Source organism: Scleropages formosus, chromosome 11 (assembly GCF_900964775.1).
Source record: "Scleropages formosus chromosome 11, fSclFor1.1, whole genome shotgun sequence".
Classification (NCBI taxonomy): Eukaryota; Metazoa; Chordata; class Actinopteri; order Osteoglossiformes; family Osteoglossidae; genus Scleropages; species Scleropages formosus.
In genome coordinates, this window is record NC_041816.1 from 27,458,552 (window position 1) to 27,479,203 (window position 20,652).

Genomic DNA, 20,652 nt, shown 5'->3' on the forward strand with positions numbered 1-20,652 from the left:
ACACTGTACAGTGCTGCACAAACACCAGTGGAAAACAGAGCAGAAAAAATGCACTGAAACTTAAACCTTTTTATTCTTTGTACATTCAACACTTACAGAAGGGAAGAAAAAAATCAAACGCAAAAACAAACTATTCATACTAAAATGATCAAATTAAAATATTAAAACAGTAATTTCTTTAATAAATGTTTAACCCCGGCCTCATTACCTGGAAGGGGGGTGGGGGTGGGGGGCACCAGGACTACGCTCACTTTTTCCCCCGGAGATCATCGGTGGAGTGGAGAGAAGAGGGACAAGCTTGAAGATGGTATTCCTGACCTCACACACCTCTCCTGCAACGGAACGGTTTCACTGAAGACCGGTGAGGGAGGCAGTGTCATGGGGGGTTTGGGGGTGGTGCGAGGAAGGGGGGAACAGAGCGGAGAGCCCCTCCCCTGCGGACAGGACGCTACACTACAGTGAGAAAGTCCAAACGGTGTCGGATCAGTGCAACACTGGACACAGCTGTGAAGGTGCAAGAGCTGAGCAGCTCCAGCAACAGTGGAGCAAACTGTCTGAACATGAATCAGTGCACAAATTAATGCTGGGGGAGGTGGGGGGGGGGGTGTTAAACAGGCTGTAGAAAGAGAAAAGAGCAGGAAGACCTGGAGAAAGAGCTCAGGAGGAGGACAGAAAGGAAAGCAGGAGCTACGCTGAGTTTCAGCCCTGGGCGACACGACTTGGTCGAATACAGTTCTGAAACATCTGCCTCTTCTAGGCTTTTGGTCTAATGTTCAAGTAGGGGGGTGGGCATATCTCTGGTACATCCACAAGAGGTGCATGAGGGTCAGGATACACTGTAGAACCGCTCGGTGGCTTTGGAGGACAGAAGATCAAGAGCAATGAAAGGAGCCAGTGGGGAACCACAGCGAGAGCGCAACCCCCCCCAGGGAGAGAAGGGGAGGGGCAGCATGGTGTCACACAGAAACCACAGCTCATCGTACAACCTCAAACTCCCAAACCCTCAGCGCTGGGCTCAGAGCGTGTTGTTCCACCCCCCGAGATGGTGGTCAGCGGCGTCGGTCCCGGGACGAGGGGGGGTTACTACGACTGCGAGAGCGCCGGCCCCCGCCAAGCCCCCCACTCAGGCCCCCGCCGAGCCCCCCTTTGGCGCCACCTTCAGCTTTGGACTCGGCCGCACGGGCGCGGTACGAGTCTCGCCTTTTGTCCCCCTCTCTATCCCTATCCCTATCTCTATCTCTATCTCGACCCCGGTCGCGGTCCCGCTCTCTCTCCCTGTCCCCCTCTGCAACTCGGCCGGTACCCCCCACCCCCGTGCTGGGCACAGCCCCGCCCTCTTTTTCTCTGCCCTTCACCCTCTCCTTGCGCTCCTCCTCTCGCTTCTTGTCCTCTTCCTCTTGTAGCTCCTTCCTCCGCTTCTCGCGCTCCTTCATGCGCTCGGCGCGCTCTGCTCCTCGCTGCGCCGCCTACAGCCAACACGATGGAGGGAGAGAGAGATGAGCACCGAGTGTGTCGCTGGCACCGGGCAGAGCCTGCATCACACAGAGGTGCACAGACCGGTCCGAACCGGTGCTCCTGAAAAACGTCCCTAAAGCGCCTCTTACAACGGAAGGAGCTCCAGGCCTGGGGGACAGGAGCACTGCAGGTCACCCCACACACACACACACACACACACACCTTTCTGTGTGCAATACTGAAATATCTGCTTTCAGATGTTACCTTTGTATGTCAGCTTAAGTAACTCCATTACTGGGCTTCCAAACAATAAATGTACACATCCCAGCAGTTTCTACATGTGTAAAACAGAACCTCCCTGAACAGAAACTGTCTAAGCTGGAGTAAACATTGTACTCTATTACTCATAAGAACATATTAACGAACAGGAAAAATACAGGCACTAAGTAAAAATTAAAGTACACCTTGATACAAATTAAAAGCATCTCATCTATTCTTCCTTTTAATTTAGGTTCTAGTGACTTCCCAACAGGGCACAGCTGGAACACTGAAGCATGATGAGTAACAGAACTCCACAGTCTGCATTTCTCACTTTGAGACATCTGGGTGCTTACAAGTGAAGATGTTTTTGTGAACTTATATGAAGCAACGACGACAGCAGGGCGAAGGTCACACAACCGTCTCACCTGCTCTTCTGTGAGGGGGAGCCAATATATACAGGGCGCCGTTTTGGTTTTACAGAACAGGTCATCCAGCAGCTTGGCGGGGGGCTCCTCCGGGGCCTTCTCTGTAACGAACACGAGCACAGGAGAGCCCTGAGTTTGGACGGCACTTTTACACTGAGTTGACATGCGTCTGTAGCGACAAGTTCTGTAAGGATCAGCACGAGACCAGGTGCTGGACCGAGCCCTGCGGGGGTACCTTTCTTCTCCGTTTTCCTCTCCTTGCTCTTGGCCCTCTCCTTGCGCCTCCTCTCTCTGTCCCTCGAGCGAGAGCGTCTGGCTGCGCTCTCTCGCTCCTCCCCCGGCTTGCCGAAGTCCCGCACCTTGTCTCGGTCCCACTCTCGCTCGGCACGGGTCCTCTCTCTGCGCTCCATCTCGCGCTCCCTCTCGGCCCACTGGTCGCGCACTCCTCCGCTGCCGCGCTCGCGCTGCTGTCGCTCGGGCATTAAGGGAGGAAGCGTCCCCGGCCGACCCGGGGGTCCGGAGGGAGGCCCGGCAGGGACGCTGCGCTCCTCCTCCCCACCGCTGCGTTCTACAGTCAGGAGACCTCTGTGGAAGTCGAGCTGCATGTGCAGGGAGAGAACGGTGCTTTCACATTTATTTCTGAACAACTCTTACGCAAGACATACTACATGTTCTGGAATGTATTTTGAACAGTGAGACACAGAAGGTCACAGGGAAATGGGACAAGTTACACAGACTGACGACACTGGATAAGAGGTGTGCGCTTCACCTCATCCTGCTCTGAGAAGTCCACGCTGAGGAATTTGGGATTGCTCTGGGGCCACTTAACTCCATGAAGTGCGGCACGTGTGGCAACTGCCTCTTCTGTGCTGGAGTACTGAGGAAAGGAGTCAAACACACAGAAACATGAAGTAGATGTTTGCTCTACCTGCTAGCCATTTAATGTGTTTTTTTTTTGGTAAAAATTAAGTGTACAATGTACCACAGCTAAACAGAGTATTCCAGACATTTTCAGTGTTTCTGACACTCATTGACTGTTTTAACAGTTCACTCTGTGCAGTAACAGAAGGACTACGACTCTAATAATCCATAAGTGAAAGTGCACAGCAAAAGGAGGAATGGAGAGCAGTGTGACTCACTGTCACATAGCAGTGTGACTTGATCTTGTCGATCCAGAAACCCTCTTCCACCACAGTTCCGGTTCGGTTCAGCAGCTCCTTCAGCTGGCCCAGAGTGAAAGGTCTTACCTGCGAACCAAAGCTCAGAGGTCAAATAAGAGCAATTCTTGCAACCCGTCAGCAAACCCAAGTTTGTGCCTCAATAACGGGCTCAGCTTCAAACAGGGTGCGGTAAAATTACACCTACATTTATTCATTTAGCTGATGCTTTTCTTCAAAGCAACTTATAACGTTAAGCTTCTTCCAATTACTTACCCATTTATACAGTTGAGCAATTTAAGGTAAGTACTTTGCTCAGGGGTACTACTGGGAGCGTAGTGGTTAGAGTTACTGCCTCTGGACCCAAAGGTCCCAGGTTCAATCCACACCTGTAGCTCTAGTACAGCTGAGCAAGGCATTTACTCTGAATTGCTCCAGTAAAACTACCCAGCTGTAAAATGGGTAAACAGTTGTGCGTACCTGAACATTGTAAGTCGCTTTAGAGAAAAGCCTCAAATAAATGTAAATGTATGCAGATGTACTACTGCTGGAAGTGAGATTCAAATCTGCAACTTTTGGGTCCAAAGGCATCAGCTTTAATCACTATTATGGCCCGCTTTAAACAGTAAACTTCTCACCAGGTTACAGATGTGGACAATGTTTGTGATCTTGCCACGTGGTGGCGAAGGCTGCTTTGTGCTTCGGACAGGGTCGTCGATGGTAATGGAGACGCCCGACTTCTGCTGGCTGATGGAGCGACGCACCAAAGTGTCACTAGGTGTGACTGAAAGAATGAAGAAAGTTAAAAATGCAGTTTTAATTCTGAAAATAATTTAGAGATGAATAGAAAACAGCACTCAGAGAGCAGAGAATGAACTATGAATTCACCTGTTTCACTGTATTGTTTTATTCTAAATGCAGACATTTATTAAACACTTATTTAAAAACGTCAGTCACCTTTCTTTACTTCAGTCTCACGGGCCGAAGGCACCACTTGCGTTTCCAAGGCGACCTCAGCAGAGCCATCTTTCCCCTCCTCCAGAACAACCCTGTCACTTTGTCTTTCCTCATCCTCATCCTCTTCCTCTTCCTTGTCCTTCTGCCCGTTCTCCTGGTTTTCAGCAGGCACCACCTGACAAATGCAAAGATCATATTTTCACATTTTGAGCCACTGCAAAGACTGCATACACTGTAAACAGAGCAGCTTTCATAGCCAACAAAACAGAGCACAAAAGAGCCTGTAAGGCATTGTGCAAAAAGTGGTGAAAAGCTAAGTGACAGGGTGCATTTAGAGCTAGGAAACAGTTCTCCCAAAACTTCAAGGAGATCCAGAAGTATCCGAGGGGTTGCCTAATGGAAGGTGGACTTGCTGTGGAAGTTACACACATCTGCACAAACCTGCGTTACTGTGCGCCTGATCTTCAAGCCCTTTTCCAGGCCTTGGTCCCCCCTCTCGCCTCGATCAGCAGCCTCCTCATCTGCGGAGAGGTGCCCCTCATCCGGGTGCAGGTCCACTATCGCCTCCTGTGGCCCGGCGCCTGCGGCTGGCTTGATGTCTGGGATTAGAGACTGAACAGGACGGAGTACATGTCAGTACCATTTAGGGGCAGCAGTAAACATGATGGTTGAAAAACCACCTTGCACTTGGAAGACCCTGCTTTGATCCCCACCTCCGGGGGGGGGGGGGAGTATAATTAATGATAAAATATTAAGCTACTTAGATATTTGAGATTGCTTTGGAGGGCAAAAAAAGTATTCCAGTTAAGTATGACTGTCTGCAGACGTGACACTAAATACTCCAATATTATTTCTTCACTGTACCTTCAGTGAGTCTGTGGTGATGCTGATGGACGGCTTCTTGGCAGTAACAACAGTGCTCGAGCCCCACCTTCTCTTCCTAGCTGCCTGGCCCCCGGTCTCGGACTCCGGTAGAGCCGTGGAGGAGGCTGCCGTTTGCGCCGTGCCCCCAACACACAGGGAGGGCTTACTAGCTGCTACGAAGGAGAGGTGTGTGAATGTGTGTGCGTGCACGTGTGTGCGTGCACAAATATCAGCTGGAAGTTTCGGAATCAAAGTGGAGGTGTGAACACACAAACCAAAAGAAGGTGAAGAATATCTCAGAGCAGAACACACTGGGGACTAAACACTAGTTTAACTACCTGCTCTAGAGAGGACTGTATGGTGTCCAGACAGAGAGAGCAAACAGGGTCTCGCACCGAAAAGCCAAACCTACAGATCACAATATCTCCTCCAGCACACATTTCAGCTACAAAAATACACACACGTGATATGGCACTACTCGTAAAATGGTCAAGAGTTGAACCAAATCTTTCTTTTTTTAAATGAAAAAGAGATTAGATTCAAAAACTGAAATCAAGAGGAGTCACTATAATGAGCTTTAGAGCAGTGAGGAGGATGATGAAAATGATCCACCTCCCCAACCCCAAACAAAAGTGAGGTGACTGCAGGAGCGAAAACAAGGAATTCATTTGAACTGCAAGGCTGCTGAACACAGACTAGTTACATTATATTTTTACTCCACCTCACCACTGACACCCTTGTACTCACTACTTGCGTACCACTTGCACAAAGACTCTAGGTTATTTCCACTGATATTTTCATTGAGAAAGTTACCCTTGTGTTAGTGATGGATGTGTTCATGTTGAATGTGACATCAGACGCTGTCAATCAGCAAATGTTTTGTTTTTCCAATGTCAGTGATCGACTGAAATACTAAAGTATTTCAACTTTTCAAAACAAGACACTTAACAGCTGTTATGCGTTTGTGCCCAATCAAACTCAGCTAACGGTCACTGCTAGACTGATTGTGTTGACTATCACTACGTGGTATTAAAACTGGGTAAACATACTAAAAACACAGGCCAATATTCTGAACCCCAATCATATCAGATCTAGGGTGTCTTTATTTAAAAGCAGGAAAATCAAACACTGCAAATGACCAAGGGATACTTACTGTTCAACGAGATCTTTCGGGCAGTGAATGACTTTGGTGTAGCACTCTGAAAGAAAAGGAGGAAAAAAAACAACAACCCCAGCATAGGGGGAGAAGTGAGAGAGAGGGGGAGAAATCAGGCAAATGGACAGAGACAGGGGGGAGAGAGAGAAGCAAAGCTATCAATAAAAACAGAGATGGGGGACTGGGTAGAGGGGCACAGTATCACAGCAGTGACTCCAGTGCACACTTTCCTTCTGGGCTAAAATCGCCTTTTTACCACAACTTCTTGCAGCCTGTAAGTGTTCATCTACAGACAGGAAAGCCAGTTTTACTCAGGTCTGATTTAGAGGGTCCACAGGATCAGAACCAAGGCTGCTACAGGTTACTTAAAGAAACACTGCAACTTTGGGGGGGGGGGAGTGGGAGCACTGCATAGTCCATAGGCCACAGCCTCTTTGTCAATATGACGACTACTGGGGCCTAGGAGTATATTGCCAAAAAAAAGCACTAGTTTACTTACATAATTACAATGTCTGGAACGTGTTTCTACAAAGAGGTAAAATGTTGTGCTCCGATGCACAAAAGAATGAAGGAGATAAAAAAAAAGTTTTGAACCCATGTAAAGAAAAGTGTTGCCCTGGAAGCACTGCTGTTCTGACCACTAGCCTCAGACCTGGTCTGAAAGGGTACTGCAGTTCAAGTTGAGCAAGAAATACAGGTACTGTTCAGCAACACACCCATGGGTGGAAGTAAACCACCGGGCTGTGCTGGATTACTAAGAGGGCAACCGAAAAGGTGCACAAATCATCTGCAGCATGGTGTCCAACAACAATGTGTATGAGCTCAGTAAAATTAAAACTGCAGTAACCATAGCTTTAAATAAAGGCAATTATGTTTTAAAATAGTCAAATCCCTATTTTTTCAAATAAATGCATTTTACATTGGACTAAAATTTTTTTTTTTTTTTTTTAAAAAAGGCATACATGTACAAAAGGAGAGGAAATGACAAGTTATTTCCTGGTACCATTGACACCTGATCTTCACTTGGCTCGGCTATGGCCCAACCGCACCGCAGTGTGTACTGTATCTAGCCAACAAGGGTCCAATCAGAGGTAGATGAGGAGTGTGGACAGGACTCAGTTTGAGAGTATGCTGACTGGTCGGCTGACAGGAAGTGCTCGTTTTGTTTCTGAGGGGATGTACTGTTCAAATAGTCTCCTTTCACTAGCAACAAACAAGTCTCTTTCGGGAAAGGGGTGGTTTTAAATGTCCTTCAACCCCTAATTCGGGCATGACAGGTGTGGTCTTTGAATTCCCTGGAGAAATTGTCCTTGGCACCGTCATCCCCACTGTCACTCAGCCAGTCCTAGGAACCGAAGGAGTAGACAAGCAGCCATCCTGTGGCACACAGGGTCCAGGAGTCAATTCCGTGATTGGACTCCTGAGACAGCCATCTCATCTTTCGAGACAGGAGAAAAGCATCCCCTTCTGACCTCTGACCTCCCCCTCAGGCTTTACTCATGGTTGACAAAAGCGGTAGTTATTGGTCATTTGAAACAGTTTTGCTTCAAACCATCACGCAGGCGACCAAACTTGGTGACTTTTACAGCAGATGTTCTGATTCAAACGCCACCGTCGTGTGAAAATTGAAGACTTGAGTGACTAGTAGTTTGTGACTGGTCAAGTACAGAGGCAGAATGACTGATGTATCAGTGCCTGGAAGGGCGATGCAATACGGGTGAAAAGTGGAGCCCATTCTCAGTCTGCTGAAGTCATGCTGCAACCACATTAATGTCAGTCAGTTTTGCTAATAGGCTTTGCATTTCGCTCCATAGTTGCAGCCGAGTTTGAAGCCATGCAAAATCTTGACATGTGGAACCGCACTCTTCCATTCCAATGAAACAGTGACCTTTTTGGCTATTCAGTTGTGCACAAGTGGTCACTTGCATCCCACGCCCAACGGCAACTTGGTTGACAGCGAAGCTGAGCAGCGAATGGGAATCCACGATGATGTCTGGTTATCAGTGCAGCATGAGCCAAACAAAGTCCAGCTATGGATTGGTTACAGCATTCCAGGCCCAACTGTCAACCAGCATAAGGCCAAAACAAGAACCCATCAAGCGTTGAAAGGATATTATAATCCATTGACAATGAAAACCTGGAAAAGAGCTCAGATGCATCAGGTGATGTAATCTGAACTTCAAACAAGGCACAGGCGCTCATCTTGATGAAAAATCAAGTTCTGTGGAAGTCAAAATGTTCATTCACAATAGAGCTCAGTTCCATCAGTGTTGCCTTGTTCAATTGTCAAAATGACAGTTAAAACATCAGCAGGCACATTTTCCAAGTCCTTTGGAGACCGGTGGAAATATTCAGGTTAAATGACTGAGGTCACTGACCCTGCAGCAGCAGTTTGTCAGTAGTAGTAGTAGTACTAGTAGAAGTAGTTCACAGTTCATAAATCCAATCCAGTCAATCAAATTCAGCAGTGACAGTAATGTTCATTTGTAAATCCCTGCCAGAGCTTAGTCCTTCACATGCATTCGGCAAGAAAACTCCAGGTCAGGGGGAAATTATTCACAAACTATGAAGGATCTGGATGTTTTCTGTACAAATTCAGGTTCCTAATCCAGCAGGAAGAAGCAAATGCAAAATCCTTGTGAGAAATCAATGCAAACTGCTGATGCTGTGGCTGGAAGCAGTGTCTGCAACACATGGCGTGCCTTGGGACTTCCTGCCAGACACAGGAGGGGTTCGCACTAGGGATGGCTTCTTTGATGACAGGCCATACCTCCCACTCCCTGCAGTCCGTTACATGGCTCCGTAAGCCCTCTCTGCGGCAACACGGCCACAAGTGAGTGTTCCGGCAGCCTCCCTCAGCGGTGGTGCTTGGGACCTTGCAGTTAAACTCAATGCAGACTCAGGGGCCTAGCTCAGGTACAGCCAAGTCGCTTGGGCATAGCGGAACAGGTGTAGTAGGTTGTGGAGGAGTAGAGGTAGTGCGCAGGTACCAATTGGGGCAATGGAAGAGGCATGAGCACCTTACAACAAAGCAATCAATGGGGTTTTAAACATCAGCCACAGAGAAACAGATACAGATATAGAGGACAGGAGTTCCCCTCATCATTAATACCCACAACATTAGGGATAATCCCACAGAACTACCCAACTGTCACTGTTCTAACAATCTCTCACATTATCTATCACATGGCGACATTGGATGGTAGACTCCGGATGGGAGACTACACACACACACACACACACACACACACACACACACACACACACACACACACACCAGAAATACACAACTTTTGCACCAAAAAAATCCATACATTACAGGAATGGGAGGGGCCTCTTTTTAAAATGGTAAGAGCCTAAATCCCACACTTTCAAAAACGATTCACTTCCCACAAAGGATTTAAATCATTAGGTAACAGAACTAAAGTAATCTCCACATACCACAAAGCTACCCGAGACTCAAGGCAACATGCGGGGCAGACAGGGGAGATGCTAGAAGGTAGGTTCTTAAGTGTGACCCTAGCTGCCCTTCCATCTTCAGTGCACTCGGTCAATCCAAATTAATCTCACTACTACTTTAAATAAGAAAATTTCTGTGGAAAGCTTGTTGAAATTTTATGTTTTATACAAAATACAAACTGTAGAGAATGGCTGGATTTGTGCATTTGTGTTCATGTGTGGGAGCCTTATGGTACAAAAGGAAGAAGTTACATAGTGACTGTCACAGGAGATAAAACAGTGGGAAGGATGAATGATAAGGAGGTGACTGAATGGAAAAGGGTGGACGGTAGAAAGGGATGGAACAAATGTTGCCTTTTACCCACAGGGATTAAAATCAATCATTTACATGATACATATAACACAGCTAAGTATGTGTCTACCATTTTGAACCCTCCCAGGTGCAATGGTATTTTCACAACAAAATACAAAACCCCAGAGACTACGTTATTCCATTATTTCCAGACTGCATGGTTACGGGTGTATGCTCTCACATTGTTATGATGAAGAAAGAAAAAAAAAGAAAAAAAACATATCTGGCAGTCTTTATTCGAGTAATTTGCACTCCGGTTTTGTACGAGCGCATCCAAACCACAGTGCGAGTTGTCCCATAGCGGGCCCCTCTGCCTGCCTGACTGCCTACCTGCCTGCCTGCTCACTAGCACCGGACACAAGTCAACCACCCACTTGCCTGCTCCTCCCTCTGTGCAGCCTTACCTCCTCTGAGCGGCCCTCATTGCTCTCTGAAGCCCCGTGGCTGTCAGGGTGCGGCTGTACCCCTGCGCCCTCCGACTCTGAGTGTGCGTCCACCTGCATCGCAGAGTCAGCCGGCTCCGACATAGCAGCCTGCTTCAACTCCCTGGCGAAGGAACACATTGTGAATGAAGAGCACAAGTTAATATCACAGGTGACATGCAGCGACGCTGAACGTGAAGAGAAGCGTGAGGTAAACAGCAGGTAATGTACACACGCACGTCAGTGAAAGATGCACAAACGGGTGAAGAGAACCACACAAGAGGTAGAGAGACTCAGCCAACTGATCTGGGTCAGCCCTGCCTCACTGCACTATAAATAACCTGACCAGCAGACAGATAACCTGTACCAGTGCTGCACTGTGTACCACACACACACACACACACACACACACATACAGGAAACTCCTCAAACATTCAATGACCCAAAGAGAGGAAATCGCAGTACATATGTGGCAAGAGAACAAGACTGCCACATTGGATAAGCAAAAAAAGGCAGCACACTAAAGAGAGATGCAAGCAACATGGAGTTTATTTTCTTCCATCTATGACTGAAGAAAACTTGCAGTTGTGGCAAGTAGTACTGGACTTGTAAGACACAGCAGTGGTATGTCACCCAATAATAAGTACCGCCATGTTATTTAGTCTTTTGTTGGGTTCCTACTCTCCCTCGAGATTAGGTGAGGTTGAGGGGAGGGCAGGCGCAGTTATGACAGCTGGCTCAGGTCTTGTCTCTGTGCAACAGACAAACCCACGAGCAACAAGGGCCCTCCCATCTCAGCGGACTAATTATTGAAAAGCAATGCAAGATGAGACACTTGGGTGAGCATCAGGTACGTGATACTTCCTCTTCCACTGTGTCACAGCAGGAAGTAAACCCATGAGTATACGTGATCTATGGCACCACAAGGCCTAAGGCCTGAAGAGCTGCATCCCTACAGCTTCATTCACCAATGCAATTTATAAAATTTAAAAAACTCTGAGCTTCATGGGAAATTAAGTTGTTTCCAGAAAGCATGTTCACATCCCACCGGACAAGGAGCAATTCTGCCCCATGGCCCGAAGAAGAGACCATCACTGCCACACCCATCACGGGAGTCAAGACGCACTGTGAAGGTACCGCTACATTTTAAAGGAAGGCACACAACTTCAAAGACAACGGATACGTACACAGAATAGACATTAAGATCTGCTGGAAATCAACTCTTCTATAACCTCATTCTTTCACAGCCTGACAACCTGATGTCAATACCATTTCTACATTCAATAAATGACACTTAGATAAGTCTTCCTAGACCTCCTTAGGCACATCCTACTCTACCTTACTCAAGAAAACTGTATGTTTTTTTTTAAAAAAAAAAAAAAAAAAAAAAAAAGTAACAGCATAACACAAAGGCCATTAAGCGAACATTCAGTATCTCCTGTGCCCGGTCAGAATGGGCCACCACTGGAATACACAGCTGGAAATAAAGCCTTTGCACTTTTAAGTGTTGCCCCTCTGGCCAGAGACTCGCACCCACAACGCCTCACTGGTGGGTGGGGAAGGGAACATCGCAGAAACTCTTGTTGCCCGAGATGCGCGTGGGTCTCGAAAGATGCCAAGGAAGCACAGAACAAACAGGTGGTTCCTTGATGCTCCTAATCTTCTCACAAGATCGTAGACTCCAGGAGGCAGTTAAAATACCATCGTTTAAAGAGTTCTTGGGAATAACGTGTGTAGAAAACGCTGGAGCTGGAAGAGGAGGAAAGGCAACGGACGACCGAGGAAGCGTTCCATCGCACGGGTCGGAGCGTGGGGATGCAAAATGGCCCTGGGAGTCCCCGCGGCCAGCAGAAGCGGTTCCTCCAGGGAGAACCCCTCCCCAACACACACAGTTCTGGTCTCCAGAAAGATCCTCCACAGCACTCGCTTGTTCACTAAGCGCAGCCGCACGTCACACTGAGGGACTTGGGAAATGAAAGGGAGGGAAGGCCACACACCTCGGCCCCTTGTTCGCAGGGGACAGAGAGCCGCAGCCTCCAATGAAGCCGGCGACCCCCACCGACCCCCCAATGTGCGCTCGCTCGCTGACTAGCTCGCTCACTGGCTCGCTCACACACACACGGGCGCGCGCACGCCACGCACCCTTCCCTGCTCGGAACACACACTCGGGACTCGGTGTGAGCCGAAGGACCGAGCAGCGAGAGAAAGACGAGGGAGGGGAGGAGGAGGAGGAGGGAAAAGAAGACGGTGCTGAACGCCGTACCTCGGTCGCCCCCCTGCCTCGCCAGCTTACCCGTTTTTGTTGCTTTCGGACAGCATATTGTCGGGCCCGAAGCCAGACCCGAAACGCTCCGCCGAAATCGGCAGTTCCTGGCTAAGCGGTGGCGCTCCTGCTCTGCGGAGAGTTTTTTCCTTTTTGATTTAAAATGCTCGCTGCGGGTTTATGCGCTGCGTCGGTCTCAGAACGGCCAGGCACGCAGCGCCGCCATATTGGACAGAGCCGAAGGAGGGCTGAGGGAGGAGAGCGAGCGCGAGGGCGAGCGCAAGGACCCGTCTCAGCGCAGCCACAGCGGCCGTGGGGCTGCCGCGCCGCGCGCCTGACTACAAATGCGAGCCGCCCACGGACGATACGTGTCCATTGAATACGAGTCGGTAGCAAAGCAGAGCCCGAACCCCCTGGCAGATCTGAATGTAGAGAACCAGGGGCTACTGCGATCAGAGCCCCGGCGCACGGGAGGTTGTCGCTCGCGGCGCCTGACGGAAAATGTGAGCTACGCTGCCATGTCGTGTCGAATTCGAGAATAATCGATAACTCAAGTGGCGAAGAGCCGACTTCTCCTGCTCCAAACTCGAAACAAAACACGGACACGTCTTTATCGTGTTCACTTAAAATCGTCAAAAAGCAGTATTTCAAAGCGAGATGCGCCACCTCACCTTTGATGCCGTTAAATTATAATTACAAAGGTCAAGACGTGAGGGACTATATTGATTCATTTCATCAATTTATGATCGTAAGCAAGAGTTGTTTCTTCGCCATCTAAAGCTTTTAAACTGAATTAAAAGAATCTCATAACAAAACACAAACATTTCTAACGGAACAGTTGCGTTGAGTACAAAAATGAAATACTGTATTTTCGGGCCTTCCTCCGCGGACGCCTGGTCCCCGAAGGGACTTAGAAAATTTCAGGCCAAGGGAACAGCGTGTTAAACATAACGGAGACATTAAATGTATGTTTAGAGAGAATTCCAGAAAAGAAAGGGCAGTAAGAGACGTGGTGAAGATCTTGGAGCCGCTATGTATGTGTTTTCTCCCACTGAATGTCTAACACACGTTCGCTGCAGTAAAAGAGCTTCGCCATGGTACCTTACCGTGGGACAAGGATTTTAACATTCACACATTTTCATAGATGCATAGAGCGAAACCATTAACACTTAAAAAAAAAATAAAAAAAATAAAATAAAAAAAAACCCTGTGAACCATAGTCTGAAGGCACCTCGAGTTATAAAACACCCAGGTAAAAACACTGCTCTGATGTTCAGTGGCAATGTTCTCACTAAAAGTGAACCAGGTGAACTGGAGCAGTAAGAAACTAACACAGCTGTGCTCCACCTTCTCCTTCACCCTGACCTGATGGTTCCAGTAATATAGTGCCTTGTGGACATTTTACATACTTGACATTCATTCCACAGACAGAATGCAGAGAAAGACACAGAAACTTAAGACTGTGACATGGACAGAGATACAGGTAAGCATGAAATTCTCTCTGTACAAACCTGTGCTGCAAATACCATCTTTGATGTGATCTGATCTTAGCTTATATTACAGATTTGTCTTCATTGTGGTGTTGGCTCAACAGAATGGTCATATGGAATTAAAATGATATTAAAAGTAACTGACAGCATGACATAAATGGACAATAAAAATGATGCAGAGCCTAATTTCCAGTCATGTAAGCTTGTTTGCATTTCAAGTTCTAGAAATGATAAAGGTAACAAGCAGAATGAAAAATGCAACGGTTGTTCACTGTAAGCGACACTCCAACACAAATTTGTATATCCTAACAGTACAGTCTTCCACCACATAAGGAGCACTGCTGAGAACATGATGCATCCAGCAGTACGTGCAATTTGCGCCCCAACATGTGCATGACGACCTCCCTCACAAGAAATGCCTCATAAGAGTGAAAATGTTCACTGAAGAGGAGGCAAGCCTTGGTGGCGTTAAACACAAAAACAGAAGTGGGCAGCCTTGTGTCTCATGTGGCACAGCTTCTATGGGACAACTGAGATTCACAGATGTGTTCATGCTCACAAGCATCTCTCACACATCCTCACACACTTTATTAGGGTCTAAATTCATCAGCTATCACAATATCTAAATCAAATCAAATGTAAAATAAGTTGGAGAGACAGAAACAGAAAAAAAATCCTTAAAAACATGAAGTAAAAAGATAGAGAAGTCTTCTGAATGGAAGTTCTTATGAATGACATGATTTGATTTACTATGTGTTTATTGCAAATTATACTTTGTGAATATCTCAGTAGGGACTACAGTAATTAAATTAAAACTGCCATATTAGGTGGTGGTATGAAATTCTGGATTTTGTAATGAATTACATTTTTTTCCATGTTAATGAAAGGCAGGAATTTTGTGCATTTGGTGAATCTTTCATGGCTCACAACCACATCAATGCCTCCCATGTCAATGAATGAAAATGGAGTTCCAATTTTATGAGAGTTCACTGCCCTCTCTTGCATAAAGACATTTATCTACCAAGCATTAATGTACCTAATTTATTTATATACTTAGCTGTTTTTCGAATGTATGTCTGTATGTACGTTTGTGTCTACATTTGTTTAGTGGATGCTGTTGCAAGGAAAGAATTTCCCTCTGGGATTCATTCATTCACCTTCCAAGCAAATGTTCAAGAACAAATTTTTCTGGTTATGTGAGGGAAGCCTGTACTGAAAGTGTAATGAGTCCTTATTACTTTTGAATTTTGCAAAGTGTTCAAGGAGGGTTTTAATAAACAGATCAGCTTGAACAAAGAGCAGTGTACATTAGAAGCATCAGGATCAAGGATTTCTGGGGTATAACATAAAACAACTAAAAGCAGCTTTTATCTCTCAGAAATGAGGCCCAGAAGAATCCCACCTATGCTCTTAATGGCTCTATTGGAGTTTTAAACTTATCAGTATTCAAACTTGCCCACACTAGCCTACTTTTGGACCCCCTGCATCTTCACTGGGCCTCTGGCAGTTTACTGTGGGACCATCATCTGCTCATACGAGATCGTCAGTGGTCTAGTTATGCATGACAGCTCATTCTAATCAGACTACTGCCAGTCCACTTCTACAGAACCACATTTCTGTCCTGTGAAGTTCCAGATGCTTCTGAGGCAGGTGAACACAACTGCTCAATGGAAAAGCTCTGCACATCACTAAAAGGAAGGTGAGAAGCAATAATGCAAATACACTGGGTCCCCAAATTACAAACACAACTAGGACCTCCGGGCTGCTTGTAAATCCAACAAATATGTCATAGTCAGTAAAAACTTAAAAATACAAATGTTCCTTCATTTATTTGTAGATTAGGTTCTATAGCAATGTCAAATAATGCTTAAATTAATGAAAAACTCAATGCAAGATTTGTTTGTTTTGGTTTCCTCAACCGTTCATCTTACTTCAGTGTTACCCAGTTGCATAATCTATCCTGAGAACATACGTGGATATACCATAGAAAGGGATTCCAGTCTTTTGCCAGACTAACTTCATCCAACATCTGCAATATTCAGCATCTACTTTTAATTTGCTTTATTATGTACATGATCAATAAAGGTGTAATAATAGAGATGTATCAACTTATTTGCTGGATAGGTTCTGCAAAATTCTCAGATATAACCATATTAAGTAAATATGCTGCAAGATTTAAGATTTTTAATTTCAGTCTACAGTAAAACAAACAGAATGACTGAAAGTAAAAAAGCATCTCCAAAATTCTTATTAAATGCTAATCAGTGCCTGGCTTATACAATAAAATGTGCAATGTCTGTCATCTTGTTACTGATTAACAACAGCTGCAAACGGCAGACAAGCTCTGAACACCCGGAAAAGTGAGCGGAATTAATCCAGTCCCACACTCCAGGAGAAAAAAAAGAAAAAAAAACCAACAGACAAAGAAAACAATTTATAATGTTAAGCTGCTTACAACTATTTACCCTTTTACACACCTGGGCAATTTTACCAGAGCAATTGAGGATAAGTACCTTGCTCAGGGGTAGTACAGCAGCAGGTGAGATTTGAAGCAGCAATCTTCTAATCTAAAGGCAGCAGTTATAACCACAGTGCTACCAGCTGCTCTTTTATATTATGGGAAAGATGTCTTTCAACAGACAGCATATCATCAAAAATCTTTAACAAACATTTGTAACCTGAAGACCCAGTGTACATCATTTTCAGGGCGCATAGTGGGAATATGTCAGTCAAGACAGTGGAATGGAGTTATCAAAACCCTCTTGGATTTTATTCAGCTGCATATCATGTTAGCTGATGCCAGGATTAGTGAAGACTTTTTCAGCAAGAACTGACTTCACAACCAGTTCATACCGTAAGACCACAAAACTGCCAAACATATGTCAATAGGATGAAGGCACAGTATGTGCAATTGTATTATAGAAGGGTGTCCATCTGTAGCTCTGAAATGATGCATGTGATAAGGTCAGCATTTTAGGAGTATTTCTTCACAAACATTTAAAGAACGGGCTGAGCAGCACAACTGTGACCTAAAGGTGAAAGACAAACCTGCCAATGGAAACCATGCAGGTTCACCTGGAATTCCAACAATTCTTCATACTTAAGGAAACATTCAATAATCACATAGAAGAAAGGCAGTGCACAAGATGGTCCACCAGAGCTGGCTGTATGCACAGAGAAACTGACAGTAACCTTTTTTTGGACCAGTGTTTTATCTTCTGGGTTCCTGTGCTACTGTGGACAGCCCTCTGAAACAGTGTACTGAACCCAGAGAGTGTCACAGGGAGGGAACATGTGCAGCCACCCCCTGAAAGGTTTTCAGGAACCCTTCTCTGGCACAAAAGCTTAGAGTGAATGGAAAGCAGGTAGGCAGATCTCCCCTCCTGTGTCCCTTGGGAAATGCAGGCAGTGTGGCAGTCTGGCAGTTTCAGTTCACTTTTTTTTTTTAAAAACAGTAATAGAAGTACATAGAAAAGGAAATAAAGCAATGCTTCACATCTAATATTTACAGGTATGCTCAATTGTTTGAGTAAATTGTGCACGCCTGTAATATTCACTAACCTGGCTGAGGAGTCCCTCTTGATTCCAACTGCTTTCATCTCTAATGTTTTATCTTGATCTGTTCCATCCTGGCCAGGACAAGGCTTCTGTTACAGAAATAGAAAAAAGAGACACACACATAAAAGGGGAAAAAAAAATTACAGGGATGCAATTCATGAAGATGCTGAGGGATTTAAAATATCTGCTCATATTTACATTTATTCATTTAGCTGATGGACTTTTCCAAAGCAACTTACAGTGTTAAGTTACTTACAATTGTTTACCCATTTATACAGTTGGGTAATTTTACTGGAGAAATTTAGGGTAAGTACCTTGCTCAAAGGTATACCAGCCACAGGCAGGAATTGAAGCTGTGACCTTTGAGTCCAAACACAGTATCTCTAACCATTATGCTACCGGCTGCTGCTATATATACTGTATTTCTCCTAATTATCGTCGCAAATTAAAGGCAGGGCGCATCTATTTGAGGCCTGATTGTGCAAATTATGAAGTTCGCCTAATTCTCCCTAGCATGTAGCACGTGATAACTATGCGGCCTGAGCATCGCCATTTTGTCAACGTGGGTTAAATATGGCGAGCAAAAAAAGTCGTACACAGCTGCTTTTAAGTTGAAGGTTATTGCAGTTGCTGAAGAAAAAGGAAAACATTTCACCGCAAAAGCTTTCAATGTTTCAATGAGTGCAAGATTGGTGCCAGAACAAGACACGATTACAAAACGCACCTAAATCTGAGAAGAGAAAGTCAGGAGCTGGTCGGCCTGTCAGATATGAAGATATTGAAACTCTGCTCTGATAAACTGGTTTGAGGAACGACGTCAATGTGGGGTTCGAGTCACTGGCAAATCCTTGCGGCACGAGGCTTTGAGACTGCACCATGAAAACGGCAGCCAGTCATTTTAGGCACCGATGACGACAGCAGTGAACACAGCACCGACGTTGACAGTGAGGAACATTAGGTGTAGGCATCTGCATCGATTTTTTGGCCAGACAGCTTGAAATCCACTGTAGTTGTTAAAAATAAAAAGTTAATAGAAAACCGTGTTCTCTAAATTAAGGTTTAATCGATCATTTTCAAGAAGCTAAAGTTTTACTTATACGTGCACAACGATATTAAAAATCAACATAATCAGCAGAAAAATATTAGCTGCGCCCTGGCTTATCGGGTGGGGGCGCTACTATTAGAGCAGGGGTGTCAAATAGGAGAAATACGGTACATACAACTCATATACATGTTGAATATGTTGCTAAATCAATTTAAGTTATATATCATTTTCAAAGGCAGAAAACTAACTCTGCTATTGCAAACTTTAGGTTGTATGTTGGCACCTAAATAAACCATCAAATATCTCTTTCACCTCAATACTGACCAGACAATGAAACGCTTCATTGCTCGGCTGCGGGCATGTGGACAGACAGACAGAAACAGACAGACAGAAAAGGGGCAAATACGGAATTTTTATCCTCCTCAGTGCACACTGCACCAGTGTGAGAAGGCAAGTTCAACTCACTTACACCCAAGGTGTATCAGTATTAGCATGGCGAGTTCATCATTGGAGGGCAGGTGAGAAGAGACTTTGAGGAGGAAGAGTGCGAGAAGAGCCTGGCTGACTGGCTGACCTTGCTTTGACTTGCACCTTCAGCCTCCTCTGCCTCCTGCAGCTGCTGCTCTGCTCTCCTCTTGCGACGGGGGCTGCCCGGTGTGTCCTGCTGAGAGGCAATCTTCCCGTCTCTCTTTTTGCCACCAAGCTAAGAAAAAAGGACCAAGAGGACACTTTATTAGATGAATGCTGCCCCGAAAGACTATAGAGTATGACGTACAGCTTCCCTCCATTTTGCAGATCACTCACATTTCTGCTGCCAGCTGCGGAGCGGGATTTGTCCCTTGACGAGGACGACGACTCAGAAGAACGTGAAGATGACGATTCGCTGTCAGAATCAGAGGACGAAGAGTTGGAGGATGATGATGAAGACCTCTCCTTCTCTCGTTCGACATCGCCTTCCTCTGATGGGGGTGACGGAGGAAGCACAGGCCCCACGGGGGCTTCTGCAGCCAACTGTTGCCCGGGTTTCTCACCCTCCACTGGCTTAGCTGTCCTCACATGTGCCTGACCAGCAGTGTCGCTAAGCCCCTTCTCACTCCCTAACTGGGATCCAGGCTTGCCTGAAGGCACCTTACCCTCACTGTGGGCCTCTGCCATTCCCCCCTCCACGTGGGACGCTGCAGGCTCTGTGACCTGCCCGCCTGAGACAGCTGTTTTATCGCTCACGAGAGCCAGTGGATCGATGGGCACCCCCCCGCTCTCTGCATCAAGGCTCCTACTGCTCCTGTGTCCCTCATCTGGGGGTGGGGAGATGAGTCGGGCTTGCAGCCCTGCAGGAGGGGCTTCAGGTGAAACGCCAGTATGCTTAACAACAGCTGAGGACACAGAGGGCGGTGAGGCAGGTGGAGAAGAAGCAGGCATGTCACGCAGTAAGCGGAACTTTTTGGAAGGGGGCTGAGGCGATAGGGCTGTGGGAGCCTGACTCTCCGGTGCCTCAGATTGTCTTCCGGGAACTCGGCTTACGAGGGGCTCCTCTTTTTCACCCTGAGCGGGAGAAGAGGGGCCGGACACCGGAGCCCCAAGTTCTCGCCCACGCTTCCACGGAGGAAGACAGCTCTCTCTCTCTTTCCCAGCTGCCACGGAAGAAACCTGAACCTCCTCTTCCCCCTTTCCCCCCGAGAGTTTAGGTTCTCCCACCTCCGACAGCTTTGCAGTGTCTTCCTGGGGTTTGCCTGGTTCTTTCTCTTCCTTCTGATCTTCTACAGGTGCCGTCACAAACGTCGCTGAGGC

The 20,652-nt window shown here is 46.4% G+C and overlaps 1 protein-coding gene and 1 non-coding gene across 6 annotated transcripts; both read right to left on the reverse strand.

The window, feature by feature from the left end:
* Positions 1-49: 49 nt before the first annotated feature.
* Positions 50-20,631, reverse strand: acin1b (apoptotic chromatin condensation inducer 1b). 5 transcript variants are annotated; one of them, XM_029255964.1, is made up of 14 exons: positions 19,669-20,631; positions 19,439-19,567; positions 17,823-17,908; positions 10,491-10,632; positions 6,273-6,318; positions 5,120-5,289; positions 4,697-4,867; positions 4,256-4,430; positions 3,937-4,082; positions 3,281-3,388; positions 2,911-3,018; positions 2,377-2,740; positions 2,142-2,242; positions 50-1,466 (listed from the first exon to the last, which is right to left on the reverse strand). In XM_029255964.1, exons 1-14 carry the CDS (start codon positions 20,281-20,283, stop codon positions 1,050-1,052), a joined length of 2,778 nt encoding a protein of 925 aa, XP_029111797.1. In that variant the 5' UTR covers positions 20,284-20,631; the 3' UTR covers positions 50-1,049. The 5 variants fall into 5 exon arrangements, with proteins under 5 accessions (XP_029111797.1, XP_029111799.1, XP_029111798.1 ...); XM_029255966.1 differs by lacking the exons at positions 17,823-17,908; positions 19,439-19,567; positions 19,669-20,631 and adding an exon at positions 12,802-13,140; XM_029255965.1 differs by lacking the exons at positions 17,823-17,908; positions 19,439-19,567; positions 19,669-20,631 and adding an exon at positions 12,802-13,139 and having other exon boundaries at positions 5,120-5,292.
* On the reverse strand, positions 19,282-19,377 carry LOC114911954 (small nucleolar RNA U6-53/MBII-28). Its single transcript, XR_003798017.1, has one exon. It is a non-coding gene; the product is annotated as a small nucleolar RNA U6-53/MBII-28 (small nucleolar RNA).
* Positions 20,632-20,652: the final 21 nt, after the last annotated feature.

Coding starts and splice junctions, on each gene's coding strand:
- acin1b (XM_029255964.1), bottom strand. CDS start 20,283: ATGCCTGCTTCTTCTCCACCTGCCTCACCGCCCTCTGTGTCCTCAGCT. Junction 19,568..19,668: donor CCGCAGCTGGCAGCAGAAAT/GTGAGTGATCTG, acceptor CTTTTTTCTTAG/CTTGGTGGCAAAAAGAGAGA. Junction 10,633..17,822: donor AAGAGGGACTCCTCAGCCAG/GTTAGTGAATAT, acceptor TTCCTTCGCCAG/GGAGTTGAAGCAGGCTGCTA.